General features: G+C 49.5%; 1 protein-coding gene across 3 annotated transcripts in view; it reads left to right on the forward strand.

Moving 5' to 3' along the window:
• The window catches only part of LOC116956595 (interferon regulatory factor 5-like), a 42,651-nt gene extending 27,815 nt beyond the window's left edge, over positions 1-14,836 (forward strand). For 2 of the 3 annotated variants that reach the window (XM_032978304.2, XM_032978306.2), the window contains 6 exons: positions 2,362-2,412; positions 3,839-3,969; positions 5,990-6,136; positions 10,339-10,501; positions 11,149-11,276; positions 13,024-14,836. In XM_032978304.2, the coding sequence (XP_032834195.1) occupies positions 2,362-2,412; positions 3,839-3,969; positions 5,990-6,136; positions 10,339-10,501; positions 11,149-11,276; positions 13,024-13,191 (788 nt within the window). In that variant the 3' untranslated portion in view covers positions 13,192-14,836. The remainder of the gene's footprint in view (positions 1-2,361; positions 2,413-3,838; positions 3,970-5,989; positions 6,137-10,338; positions 10,502-11,148; positions 11,277-13,023) is intronic. The other variant, XM_076054372.1, reaches the window with a different exon arrangement.
• Positions 14,837-15,108: the final 272 nt, after the last annotated feature.

The following is a 15,108-nucleotide window of genomic DNA, read 5'->3' on the forward strand; positions in this document are numbered from 1 at the left end:
GACTTACTAATATCGTCTGGAAGAGCGTTCCAGACGGCCGCATGAGGGCATCTAAAAGCGCCGTGCCATGCGGTGACCGCCGTAAATTTGTTCGATTGTTCGCCAAAATCCGCTGCCGCTGCTGCTGCTGTTGCTGCGAGGATGTCCGGCGTTTTCGCGCGGTGATGGTTTTGCGTAGCTCCTTGACGACGAGATCATCGAGGCTACTGTGGTTCATTTGCGGCAAGCACTTTGTTGTTGTGTGTGACGAGTGCGACGTGACAATGGCGTTCGTTTGGACAGCCGGAAGCCAACGAAAAAAAGGGGGTCCTGTGGACGTTGAAACTTGAAACCACCGACGGCGAGGCCTCCATCAACGTTGGTGGATGCATCCCCTGGCTAAACGCGACGTCAGACGAAATAGCGACGGTGGGGCCAATTATCTTTCACCGCCGTTTGACTTAACGTGGTGAATTTAGGATACATTTCCTGGGGGGTAATTTTAGGGTCAAATATTCGAGGAAACGCTATTGCACGAGCAATAGCGGTGGGGATTGCATTTAGAGTTCATAGTTCATAGTTCATTTATTTGGTATAGCCCTGTGAGCCATTCGGCTCTTGAATCTGGTGCAACCACCCACAAACAAAAAACATGAACAAGAAAACATCTTAAAGTGATTATGTGACTGTGCAAACAGAAAATACAGGAAAAAAATATCAAAATATTCCTGAAATAGCACCGTACACCAACGCCGTGTGCAAAAATCCCAGTGGGATGCAAGTCAAATAACAACAACAACCACAAGACAACTAAGATTAAGGCCATCAGTCTAACTCCATACTACAATAAACAAAAACATGGCCAAAACCAAAAAAAACTTTTCGAAATCACCAAAATAAAAGCCATAAATCCAATGTAACAGTGATCATAGAGAAGGCAGCACAGCATCGATGTGGTGATGTAGTGCAGCATACATTGTGGCAATATAGTACAGTGAACCCGGTATGGCAGTGCAGTAGAGTATCGAGTATAACGATGTCTTACGTACGCTCTGCAGTATGGCGACGTAGTGCAGTGTAGATACGCGAGCGCCCACCTTGGGGTGAGGTGGCATAGAGCATCATCTCGTTGTACGCTGCCCAAGCTCCTGCAGACTCGTCTTGGTTTTGTTTTTTTTCAAAACGTCCTAGCGAATCGATGCATTTTGAACCGAATTGCGTTCCCTAGATTGGCTGGCGACGTTATAGCGAACCGACGACGTCAATAAGAGCAACGTTAATTGAGGACTTGCTGGCACCACCAGGGCCATCCATAGCGTGGTGGGTTGGGGAAGCCCCTGGGACAAATCACACCGTGTGGGTCTTTAACAAATCGGTGCACAGATGGCGACAGCTGTATGGCCACTGCTGTGATGGTGTCCGCATGTGTCTCTGTCTGTGTATGTGTCCGGCTGGGAGCAGTGGCGCAGTGGTTAGCATGCTGTGCTATGAACACGGCGACCAAGGTTTGATTCCCGCTCAGTGCCGCCACCAACAACAACACTAGTGACGATTATCTGAACCCGTGTGAAGGTGCAGTAATCATCGCCACTTGGGGGGCAAAGGCGGACGGACGGGTGTGGTGCTGGCCACCCCCACCCCTTCATGTGCCGTGTCGGCCAGCTGTAGGTTCTTCTCGCTAACCACAGGGTGTTAAGGCTATACGGGAGATGTTTGTCTTGATAATAGGGTTTCCCCCTTTCTGGCAATAAAACAGGTGTTAAGATTTAAATTTTGATTTAAAGCTTTCGTGACTGCAGTGATTCATATTCTTGGTTCTTTCGGTAAAGTCACGTAGAAGGGAAACAATAAAATAATAAAAATATAAAACAATTTTATTGTTTCCCTTCGACGTGACTTTACCGAAAGAACCAATAAAACAGTTGTGTTAAGATGTTAAAACACCAAACTGAAACCTTTGCAAGGAATCATGTCTGCATTAATCACATGTACTTGTGGTGAACATGCAAACAAAAAAACATGCTCTGACAGTATGTGCATTGTCTTTGAAACTGATTGGTCCACACCAGAGACAGCTTTCTTTAGAGTCTAGTCTCAGTGTTAGACGAGTGGACGCCAAAAGGCGAACAGCACAAAGACAATGCCACTATTAGGACATTGAGAGCTCGGGGTGAGCAGCTACATCATGGGACCTCCTTTGCCAGTATTAAATTATGATAATAGGGACATGATTCCTTGCAAAGGTTTCAGTTTGGTGTCTTAACATCTTAACACAACTGTTTTATTGCCAGAAAGGGGAAAACCATACTATCATAATTTAATACTGGAAAAGGAGGCCTCATGATGATGTTTGTCTTTGTTGTGTGTGTCCAACTGGTGCAGCCCAGATTTCCCTGGCCTCTCTGAGCCCTGAAAATGTGACCATGCATCAAGGTGAGCAGGAAGGTCCTGGGTTTGCTTTAAAGTTTGGAATTGAAAGCTGGGGTAGCAGCCGGGATGGAGGTGGTGGCGCAGCGGTGTGTGGTTAATGCAGACTTGATGTCTTGTATTTAATGGGTGTCTCTGTGGTGTTTCAACATCTTAACACCACCTGTGTTTACGCCAGAGAGGGTAAAGCCTCTATTTATCATTCAATACCTTGACACTGTATGTATGTAACGTTGAACTCTTTCGTACCGTACGTAGCCAATCGTGCTAATTGGGGGTGCGGGGGAAGGACAACAAAGTAAACACACGAAGCAGTTTTCAAGAAAACAGTTTTTTTTAATCGAGATGATTTAAAAGTTGCATTGCTCCGGTGACTTCCTAATATCGTCTGGAAGAGCGTTCCAGACGGCTGCAGAAGCGCATCTGAAAGCGCCGTGCGATGCGGTGACCGCTTTGTTAGCCAAAAGCCGCTGCCGCTGCGAGGATGACCCGAGTTTTGCTTGGTGATGGTTTATATAGCTCATTGATGAGGTAAGTGAGGTATTGTGGTTAATTTGTGGCAAACACTTTGTTGTGTGTAATGAGTGCGACCTTTAACGTCGAACGCCATGGAAGCCTTTAACCTTGAACTCCATGGGAGTATTTAACATCGAACGCCGTAGAGGCCTTCAATATTGAATGACATGGGAGTATATTCATATTCTTAGTTTTTTCGGTAAAGTCACGTTGAAGGGAAACAACAAAATAATAAAATATATATAAAACAATAAAAAAATTCTCACGACGTTTCGACCATAACACAAACGGTCGTCTTCAGGTTTGTTGGTTTGCATAATTTATTTTTAAACGGCGCATTTATTTATTTATAAAACACGTTAGCGCCATGCGCAACAATTTGGCAGTTTATTTAGGACTAGTCCATCTATATTCTGAAAAGAGGAGGGGGGAGACGATTTTTTTTTATAATGTATGCTGTCTGAAAGCCACTGTAAGCGTGAACAATCAATTAAGACCTGAAATGGTTTATCAAATTTTTCCAATGATTCCTAAGATAGAATCCATCTTCTCGGTTGAAATTGTCTCTGTGCTTGTATATGTGGATAGCCTCATGAACGAATCTCTCATGGAAGCCAGATGGCTTACAAAGAACCTCTGTCTTGGAAAAGTCAATGGCATGGGAGTGTTTAGCATTGAACGCCATGGGAATCTTTAACATTGAACGCCATCGGAGCCTTTAACGTTGAACGACTTCAAACTAATTTGGAAGTAATTTATCTGACGCCATGACGTCAAAGCGCGGGGCGGGGGACCCCTGAAAGCGCGGGGCCCGGGGCAGTTGCCCCAATGATTCACCGTGCACCGTATGCGACGGCTCTGAGTACCAGCCTCCCTCGTTCGCTCTCTCCCCTCCCCCACCCCTTGCTCGCCGCAGCTAGCACCCTGCGGCTGACGGTCACTTACCGGGGCCTCCTCGCGCTTTCCCACGTCGTGGGCCCTGAGTCGATGGCCTGTGACTCCTCCTACGCCTGCCTCCTCTTCCACGGCACCTGGGACCGCGGGGAGGTCCGTGTTGGCGCTGCCTGTGGTAGTTCATCAGTGTTGGGGCGGCCGCGGTGGCGGCTAGGAGATGTTAACTACCTCGCGTGGTATACAGGAGGTCGTGGGTTTGATCCCGACCCTGACGCGTGCTGCTGTATATTTGGAGTCTGCGTGCCTCTCTCGATCCCCGTGGTCGCGTGGATTTTTCTCCGGGTCCTCCGGGTTCTCTCTCCACATTTAGAATCAACGTGCGCATATTCGGCTGCTATATATTTCCACGTGATGAGGCACTTCCATACTCTTTGGTTCTTTCGGTAAAGTCACGTGGATATAAAACAAAATAAATTAAATCACGACGTTTCGGGCGCAACACAAGCGTCCGTCATCAGGCGGGACAACCACAGCAAGAAACAATTGCTGAAGTAGGCAGAAGGGCTGCTGTAACAGGAGGCTATATAGATTGATATAAGCTAGATTGTTATAAGCCAAATCTAGAATGATATAAGCCACTTCGTTGAGCTATGGCGTGTGGCCAGGTCACTTCTTAAAAAGAGTTACATTGCTTAGTGGCCCTTACCTGGTAAAATAAAAATAGTTTAGTTTAAATAAAATAAAAACATTGGGTAACTAAAAGTGATATGGTGAATAGGGATGGGGCAAAGGAAGGGCGGTGAGTGGGTACCGGAATTACGGGGGTGCCTAGGGATGGAGGGAAGGATGGGTCAGGGAAAAGAGGTGGGGGTCTTGAGGGAGGAGCGGAAAAACTCGACAGGGAGGGTGCTCGCTTAATGTGGAGTGGAAGTTTGTTCCAGTGCAAGGGGGCAAGTAGGGATAAGGAGTGGAAACGGGATTGTGCACAAGAAGAGGAGGCAACGGCGAGGAGTAGGAGAGATTGAGAGCGGAGCGGGCGGGTGGGGACATTAAACAAGATGAGGGAAGCGAGGTAAGGGTGGGGCAAGGCCATGAAGAGTTGGTGAGGAGCTAAGGACGGAAGGAGCTGGTTGGGGCACGGGGAAGTTAGGGAAGAGGAGCGAATGGCATTTGTTTTGGAAGAGAATGAAAGGGCAAAGTCAGTAGCAGAGAGACAAGTGGAAAGGGCGGGGAGGAGTTGGGGTGGGTGGGTGGAGAAGGTTATTAAGGGTAGAGAAGAGTGGGCGGAGATGAGAGGAAAGGGTGGAAAGTAAGAGTGTGGAAGTAATTGTGTTTGGCTACTTCCAGCGATGATAGAAAATGGCCTGAGTAGGGAGTGGTAACTGGGGAGGGAAGAGGGGGAGGATGAGCTCCCCACGTACGCTCCGATTTGCGCAGAGAGCGTTTGGCTCGATTGGATGCAGGGGGTTAGCCAGGGCTGTTGGGGGGCTTCGGACGGTGGGAGCGGTTGTGCAGGGGAGCAAGGAGATCGAGTGAGGTGTTGATGGTGGAGTGTGAGGTGGCAAGAGGCAGCGTCTGGGCGGGGGCAAGGAAAAAGAGGGCAAGGAAAGGAGAGAGGAGGAGATCCGGGAGATTAGGGATGCGGAGTCTCGAGTGAGCGGAGTTTGCGGGAAAGAAAGTGGTGGGGTTGGATGGGGCTGGGAAGGGCTGGGTACAGTGATGGTGAGGGAGAGGTGGAAGTGGTCCGAGGGAGGGCGGGGGTCGGTTACAATGGGGGAAGCCTCCCAATCTGATGTAAAGGTGAGGTGGAGGGTGCTGCCAAAGAAGGGAGTATGGGGCGAGGGAAGGAGACGAACATCGAAGGAGTTAGTGAGGGGAAGGTGGAGGGAAGACCAAGATCCAGATTGAAATTAGCTAGAGGAATAAAAGGGTGCAGGAGAGGGAGGACAGTCTGGGTGGTCGACGAAGAAGATCGAGGGACCAGGGGGGGACGATAGATAATGGGTCGACGTAGGGGAGGCCCAGGACCGGTTCAGAACATTGTCACTGGTGTTGGCCATGAGCGGGAATCGAACCCGGGTCGCTGGGTTCGTTGTGCAGCGTAGCGCTAACCGCTACGACATCACTCCCCCAAACACGCTTTTGCCCGTTGGTGACTCGCACTGTGACGCAGGTGAGCAGAAACTTCCTGTCGTCGAAGGAGCCCCACCTGGTTCCCGTGATGCTGCCTCAGCCACCAAAAGGTGACTCCATGAGTGGCAGTGACCGCAGAGAGGTGCAGGAGAGGCTGGAGCTCATGGACAACGGGCTGCTGCTGGAGGTGAGGGTTGAGGACGCGCGTGGGTGTACACTGTTTATACACACAGTGTGTGTGTTGGTACACGTGTGTGTGTTGGTACACGTGTGTGTGTGTGTGTGTACACGTGTGTGTGTACACGTGTGTGTGTGTGTACACGTGTGTGTTGGTACACGTGTGTGTTGGTACACGTGTAGTGGGGAGCGATAGTGTAGCGGTTAGCGCGCTGCGCTATGAACCTGGCGACCCGGGTTCGATTCCCGCTCACGGCCAACACCAGTGACGATTATCTGAACCGGTCCCGGGCCTCCCCTAGGTCGACTCAGCCTCAAATGAGTACCTGGTGCGGTGTGTCAACATCGCCACTAGGGAGACAAAGGCGGTCGGGCGTGGTGCTGGCCACCCACTCCCTCGTGTACTTTTCCGGCCTTTATAGGTGCTCGCTAACAGCACTTGCCCCTACAGTCTGTTAAGGCTATACGGGGGTCTTTGTTGTTTTGTTTGTATGTATGTGTTTGTATACAGTGAGGGAAAAAAGTATTTGATCCCCTGCTGATTCTGTACGTTTGCCCACTGACAAAGAAATGATCAGTCTATAATTTTAATGGTAGGTTTATTTGAACAGTGAGAGACAGAATAACAACAAAAATCCAGAAAAACGCATGTCAAAAATGTTATAAATTGATTTGCTTTTTAATGAGGGAAATAAGTATTTGACCCCCTCTCAATCAGAAAGATTTCTGGCTCCCAGGTGTCTTTTATACAGGTAACGAGCTGAGATTAGGAGCACACTCTTAAGGGGAGTGCTCCTAATCTCAGCTCGTTACATGTATCAAAGACACCTGTCCACAGAAGCAAACAATCAATCAGATTCCAAACTCTCCACCATGGCCAAGACCAAAGAGCTCTCCAAGGATGTCAGGGACAAGATTGTAGACCTACACAAAGCTGGAATAGGCTACAAGACCATTGCCAAGCAGCTTGGTGAGAAGGTGACAACAGTTGGTGCGATTATTCGCACATGGAAGAAACACAAAAGAACTGTCAATCTCCCTCGGCCTGGGGCTCCATGCAAGATCTCACCTCGTTGAGTTGCAATGATCATGAGAACGGTGAGGAATCAGCCCAGAACTACACAGGAGGATCTTGTCAATGATCTCAAGGCAGCTGGGACCATAGTCACCAAGAAAACAATTGGTAACACACTACGCCGTGAAGGACTGAAATCCTGCAGCGCCCGCAAGGTCCCCCTGCTCAAGAAAGCACATATACGTGCCCGTCTCAAGTTTGCCAATGAACATCTGAATGATTCAGAGGACAACTGGGTGAAAGTGTTGTGGTCAGATGAGACCAAAATGGAGCTCTTTGGCATCAACTCAACTCGTCGTGTTTGGAGGAGGAGGAATGCTGCCTATGACCCCAAGAACACCATCCCCACCGTCAAACATGGAGGTAGAATCATTATGCATTGGGGGTGTTTTTCTGCTAAGGGGACAGGACAACTTCACCGCATCAAAGGGACGATGGACGGGGCCATGTACCATCATATCTTGGGTGAGAACCTCCTTCCGTCAGCCAGGGCATTGAAATGGGTCGTGGATGGGTATTCGAGCATGATAATGACCCAAAACACACGGCCAAGGCAACAAAGGAGTGGCTCAAGAAGAAGCACATTAAGGCCCTGGAGTGGCCTAGCCAGTCTCCAGACCTTAATCCCATAAAAAAATCTGTGGAGGGAGCTGAAGGTTCGAGTTGCCAAATGTCAGCCTCGAAACCTTAATGATTTGGAGAAGATCTGCAAAGAGGAGTGGAACAAAATCCCCCCAGAGATGTGTGCAAACCTGGTGGCCAACTACAAGAAACGTCTGACCTCTGTGATTGCCAACAAGGGGTTTGCCACCAAGTACTAACTCATGTTTTGCAGAGGAGTCAAACATTTATTTCCCTCATTAAAATGCAAATCAATTTATAACATTTTTGACATGCGTTTTTCATATTTTTTTGTTATTCTGTCTTTCACTGTTAAAAAAAAACCTACCATTACAATTATAGACTGATTATTTCTTTGTCAGTGGGCAAACGTCCAAAATCAACAGGGGATCAAATACTTTTTTCCCTCACTGTATGCGTATCTGTGTTTATGTACACGTGTTTGTGTGTACAGTGAGGGAAAAAAAGTATTTGATCCCCTGCTGATTTTGTACGTTTGCCCACTGACAAAGAAATAATCAGTCTATAATTTTAATGGTAGGTTTTTTTGAACAGTGAGAGAGAATAACAACAACAAAATCCAGAAAAACGCATGTCAAAAATGAAATTGATTTGCATTTTAATGAGGGAAATAAGTATTTGACCCCCTCTCAATCAGAAAGATCTCTGGCTCTTATGTGTTTTTTTTATACAGGTAACGAGCTGAGATTAGGAGCACACTCTTAAAGGGAGTCCTCCTAATCTCAGCTTGTTACCTGTATAAAAGACACCTGTCCACAGAAGCAATCAATCAGATTCCAAACTCTCCACCACGGCCAAGACCAAAGAGCTATCCAAGGATGTCAGGGACAAGATTGTAGACCTACACAAGGCTGGAATGGGCTACAAGACCATTGCCAAGCAGCTTGGTGAGAAGGTGACAACAGTTGGTGCGATTATTCGCAAATGGAAGAAACACAAAATAACTGTCAATCTCCCTCGGCCTGGGGCTCCATGCAAGATCTCACCTCGTGGAGCTGCAATGATCATGAGAACGGTGAGGAATCAGCCCAGAACTATACGGGAGAATCTTGTCAATGATCTCAAGGCAGCTGGGACCATAGTCACCAAGAAAACAATTGGTAACACACTACGCCGTGAAGGACTGAAATCCTGCAGCGCCCGCAAGGTCCCCCTGCTCAAGAAAGCACATATACATGCCCGTCTGAAGTTTGCCAATGAACATCCGAACTATTCAGAGGACAACTGGGTGAAAGTGTTGTGGTCAGATGAGACCAAAATGGAGATCTTTGGCATCAACTCAACTCGTCGTGTTTGGAGGAGGAGGAATGCTGCCTATGACCCCAAGAACACCATCCCCACCGTCAAACATGGAGGTGGAAAAATTATGCTTTGTGGGTATTTTTCAATGACTTGAAGAAGATCTGCAAAGAGGAGTGGGACAAAATCCCTCCAGAGATGTGTGCAAACCTGGTGGCCAACTACAAGAAACGCCTGACCTCTGTGATTGCCAACAAGGGTTTTGCCACCAAGTACTAAGTCATGTTTTGCAGAGGGGTCAAATAGTTATTTCCCTCATTAAAATGCAAATCAATTTATACCATTTTTGACATGCGTTTTTCTGGATTTTTGATGTTGTTATTCTGTCTCTCACTGTTCAAATAAACCTACCATTAAAATTATAGACTGATCATTTCTTCATCAGTGGGCAAACGTACAAAATCAGCAGGGGATCAAATACTTGTTTTCCCTCACTGTATATTCCCAGCCCTGTCCTCAAGCGCTGGAGGGTTCATCCCAAGTTTTCTGTGGGAAGGTTGAACCCCAGTTTAACACTCAGTTGTAGCGGTAGGATGCTTTCACGACCAATATCCACAACAATTTTTTTCCGCCTGTAGATCGCGTAAATATAAATGTGTCGTTAAACCCGCCACCACCCGACAGAGCGCAATCAGGAAAGGGTTGTCACGTAAACAACATGGTCACTAGTGCAGCACAACTATGTACGAGTCTGGCACTAACCGGGGGTATGCGTTGGAGCGTCAAGCCACCACAACATTTGCAACTCGAGTAAAGTACTGTGACGTTTCGCCGGTAATTACAACAACAACCACAACAACGACCCGCCTCGCGAACCCCCCCCAAGACTTCACCACTTGGCGGTCGGGTCGCCGGTGATGTTTGCAATCGGTGATGCTGACCGTCGGCCGGGAGCCGCGCCATCCAGATGTAGGAGACTGTCACTGGTTCGTCAGCGTTGGAGCGTGTTCCAGGAGGGGCAGCGAGATTTCAGACATGCGCGTGGGTGATGTTGATGACGTTAATACTGATTGTGTTGATGATTGTGTAATTGTTGATTATGTTTTTGACGTTGTTGTTGATGATGTTGATCTTGATGATGATTATGATGTTGATGATTTTTATAATGTTGATGATGTTGTTTATTTTGATGATGATGATGTTGTTGATGATGATGACATTGATGAAGTTGATGATATTGACAATTTCGAGTGTAGGTGACTCCGCTGGGGATTTTCTGCACCCGTCTCTGCCGTTGCCGTGTCTACGTTTCTGGACCCGAGACCCAGACGCCGCAGAGAGACCCCCAGTCCCTGCCCAGGCCCAAGAGCTCTGGGAGCGCCCGGCACCTCCTCTTTGACTTCAAAGAATTCCAACGCAGTGAGAGCGGAACGCACTCGCACACGCAGATAAATACCCCCGTATAGTCTCGGCAGACTGTTGGGGCAAGTGCTGTGAGCGAGCACCTATGAAGGCCGGAACGGCACACGACGGGGGGTGCGTGGCCAGCACCACGCCCGACCGCCTTTGTCTCCCCAGTGGCGATGTTTTTACACACCAGGTACTCATTTGAGGCTGAGTCGACCTAGGGGAGGCCCCGGACCGGTTCAGATAGTCATCACTGGTGTTAGCCATGAGCGGGAATCGAACTCAGTTCCCCAGCTTCGTGGTGCAGCATGCGAACTGCTAGAGTACCACTACCCACAAGTATACACAAAGATTCCCCGTATAGCCTTAATAGATGCTTGGTCATAAGTTGGGAATTGAACTCGGGTCGCCAGGTTCAATTCCCATTCATGGCCAACACCAGTGATATCGATTATCTGAACCGGTCCTGGGACTCCCCTAGGTCGAATCAGCCTCAAATGAGCGCCTGGTGCGGTGTGTAGTAAACATCGCCACTGGGGAGACAAAGACGGTCGGGCGTGGTGCTGGCCACCCACCCCCTCGTGTGCCAAAGTGCCAGGCCTTCATCGGTGCTTCTTGGGGGGGTGGGTAACGTCTTTGTGGTTCTTACCGTCACGCAGAGATGGAGGACTACATCAGGACCCCCCTGGACAGCCTCCTGCATGCCCCCAGTCACGAGGTGACGCTCTGCATCGGCACAAAGTGGCCAGACGGGGAGGAATCTCACAGGAAGCCCATCATCGTGCGGGTATGGGCCCAAGGGGCCACGATCGTACTTGTGTGTACGTGTGTGTGTCTGTGTGTATGTGTGTCTGTGTGTCTGTGTGTATGTGTGTGTGTCTGTGTGTGTACGTGTGTGTGTGTGTCTACGTGTGTGTGCCTGTGTGTACGTGTGTGTGTGTATGTGTGTGTGTGTGTCTGTGTGTGTACGTGTGTGTGTGTACGTGTGTGTGTGTGTGTCTGTGTGTACGTGTGTGTGTGTGTCTGTGTGTATGTGTGTGTGTGTCTGTGTGTGTGTGTCTGTGTGTATGTGTGTGTGTCTGTGTGTGTACGTGTGTGTGCCTGTGTGTACATGTGTGTGTGTCTGTGTGTACGTGTGCGTGTGTCTGTGTGTCTGCCCCGTGACCTCCTGCCAGCGGGCGTTCGACACTTCACGTGGCCTCAAGGTGCACATGGCCTGGCACAAGCGTCGTGGTGACGTCACCGCCACTTAGTGGCAAATGGCGGTTGTTGTTTTATGTATGTGTATGTGTGTGAGGCTGTGTGTACGTGTGTTTGCGGTAGTGTAGCGGTTAGCGTTACACTGCGCTATGAACCTGGCGGACCGAGTTTCGATTCCCGTTCACGACCAACACCAGTGACGATTATCTGAACCGGTCCTGGTCCTCCCCTAGGTCGACTCAGCCTTAAACGAGTACTTGGTGAGGTGTGTAGTAAACATCGCCACTAGGGAGACAAAGGCGGCCGGGCGTGGTGCTGGCCACCCACCCCCTCGTGTCCCGTGCCGACCTTCAAAGGTGCTCGCTAGCAGCACTTTCCCCACGAGTCTTTTAAGGCTAAATGAAGGATCTTTATCTTCATACATGTGAAGATGAAGATATATATGTATATACGTGTATGTGTGTATGTATATGACTTTTATTTATTTTCCTAGGTAAGGCCCACCTGAGCTAAGTAGATATTTTTCAGAAGCGACCTGGTCATCACAAATAATATCTCAGACGAAGTGGCTCATCATGTGAACACTTACATCAGCCGAAATACTCTAAACGCGTGTTGATTGTAAACATGGATGAAAAAAAAATCTGGGGACCCAACAGAAAAATCCACACGATCACGGTTGGGAACGTACAAACTCCAAATATACAGCCGTCTGGGTCGGGATCGAACCCACAGCTTCCTGGATAGGAGGTTGTTAACATCTCGTGGCCACCGTAGGGTGACGCTGGCCACCCACCCCCTCGTGTGCCACAGTGCCGGCTTTCATAGGCGCTGCTGCTGCTACTCGCTACAAACAGCCACTTTGACTCAGCCAGGCTGTTAAGGCTTTAGTCGGGGGGGGGGGGGGGGGTGGCCCTTTGTTCTCTGTCTCAGATGGATCCTTTGTTCTCTGTCTGTCTCAGGGAGACTCTTTGTTCTCTGTCTGTCTCACGGAGACTCTTTGTTCTCCGTCTGTGTCAGGGAGACTCTTTGTTCTCTGTCATCTCAGGGAGACCCTTTGTTCTCTGTCTGTCTCAGATGGACCCTTTGTTCTCTGTCTGTCTCAGGGAGACTCTTTGTTCTCTGTCATCTCAGGGAGACCCTTTGTTCTCTGTCTGTCTCAGATGGACCCTTTGTTCTCTGTCTGTCTCAGGGAGACTCTTTGTTCTCTGTCATCTCAGGGAGACTCTTTGTTCTCTGTCTGTCTCAGGGAGACCCTTTGTTCTCTGTCTGTCTCAGATGGACTCTTTGTTCTCTGTCTCTCAGGGAGACTCTTTGTTCTCTGCCTGTCTCAGGTGGAGCACTTGAGGTCGCACGCCATCGTCGACGAGGTCAAGCGCTTGGGCGTCTGCCCGCGGGACGCTCAACCCGACTGCTCGGACCCCAACTCTGCCGACAGATTCCTGGATTTGCTCAAGAAACTCGAGCTGGGGAGCAGTGCCTATGACCAGCAGCAGCAGTAGCAGCAGTAGCACCAACAGCAGCACCACCAGCAGCAGCAGTAGCCCCAGCAGCAGCACCATTGCCAGCTGCAGCAATAACCCCAGCAGTAGCCCCAGCAGCAGTAGCCCCAGCAGCAGTAGCCCCAGCAGTAGTAGCCCCAGCAGCAGTAGCAGCTCCAGCAGTAGTAGCTCCAGCAGTAGTAGCTCCAGCAGTAGCCCCAGCAGCAGTAGCCCCAGCAGCAGTAGCCCCAGCAGTAGCCCCAGCAGCAGTAGCCCCAGCAGTAGTAGCCCCAGCAGCAGTAGCTCCAGCAGTAGTAGCTCCAGCAGTAGCCCCAGCAGCAGTAGCCCCAGCAGCAGCGTCAGCAGCAGTAGCCCCAGCAGCAGTAGTAGCAGCAGTAGCTCCAGCAGCAGTAGCTCCAGCAGTAGCCCCAGCAGCAGTAGTGGCAGCAGTAGCTCCAGCAGCAATAGCCCCAGCAGCAGTAGCTCCAGCAGCAGTAGTGGCAGCAGTAGCCCCAGCAGCAGTAGCCCCAGTAGCAAGTAGCCCCAGCAGCAATAGCCCCAGCAGCAGTTCCTCCAGCAGCAGCATCAGCAGTAGCCCCAGCAGCAGTAGCCCCAGCAGCAGCGTCAGCAGCAGTAGCCCCAGCAGCAGTAGTAGCAGCAGTAGCTCCAGCAGCAGTAGCTCCAGCAGTAGCCCCAGCAGCAGTAGCGGCAGCAGTAGCTCCAGCAGCAATAGCCCCAGCAGCAGTAGCTCCAGCAGCAGTAGCGGCAGCAGTAGCCCCAGCAGCAGTAGCCCCAGCAGCAATAGCCCCAGCAGCAGTTCCTCCAGCAGCAGCATCAGCAGTAGCCCCAGCAGCAGTAGCTCCAGCAGTAGCCACAGCTCCATTAGCCCCAGCAGCAGCAGCAGCAGCAGTCGCCCCAGCAGTATCCACAGCATCATCAGCCCCAGCAGCACCACCAGCAGTAGTAGCAGCAGTAGCACTAGTAGCAGCAGCAAGAAAGTGAGCATAATTTCCAGGGTGGCAGCTGCATTGGTGATGCTAGCTACTTACGGCAAGATGGTCCCTGGGTGTGATTCTCGACTCTGCGTGGAGTTTGTATTATCTCCTCCTGTTCTACAGAGTGAGTGGGTGGAGTTTGTACGATCTTCCCCTGTGCTACCGAGTGAGTAAGTGGAGTTTGTATGATCACCCCCTGTTCTACAGAGTAAATGATTGAGTGGAGTTCCTGCACTTTGACATGAGATAATTATTCTCTACACTGTGACATGGCGTCATGAGTCTCTACATTGTGACATGACAGCATGAGTCTCTACACTCTGACATGAGAGCATTAGTCTCTACACTGTGACATGGCGTCATGAGTCTCTACACTGGGACATGACAACATGAGTCTCTACACTGGGACATGACAACATGAGTCTCTACACTCTGACATGAGAGCATTAGTCTCTACACTGTGACATGAGAGCATTAGCCTCTACACTGTGACATGGCATCATGAGTCTCTACACTGTGACATGACAGCATGAGTCTCTACACTGTGACATGAGAGCATTAGCCTCTACAACTGTGACATGGCATCATCAGTCCCTGTTGCTGTTTTCTAAGTAAAATGTAAAACTTGTTTATATCGTGTTTACACTATGATTAAATTGTATTGAAAGTAACACCCCGATTTACGCCCTTCTGCTGTTCGTGCTTTAGCTCTAACGTACTCAACTTGCCGATATCAAATCGCGTTTCACGTACCCGGCTACCTCGCCATAACGCACGCCAGGTTTGCGAACTTTACCGTCGAGACCCAACATTGTGTGTAGTGACGCAGTTCGGACACAGGAATAATTGGAGGCACCTTTCTTTATTCTTTGCACACAATGGGGACTATACGCACCCTACGTGTGTGTACACTATATATATTATACACACAGCCATCGATTGT

This window comes from Petromyzon marinus, chromosome 66, assembly GCF_048934315.1.
Source record: "Petromyzon marinus isolate PM22_M1 ecotype Great Lakes invasive population chromosome 66, UKy_Petmar_22M1.pri1.0, whole genome shotgun sequence".
Classification (NCBI taxonomy): domain Eukaryota; kingdom Metazoa; phylum Chordata; class Hyperoartia; order Petromyzontiformes; family Petromyzontidae; genus Petromyzon; species Petromyzon marinus.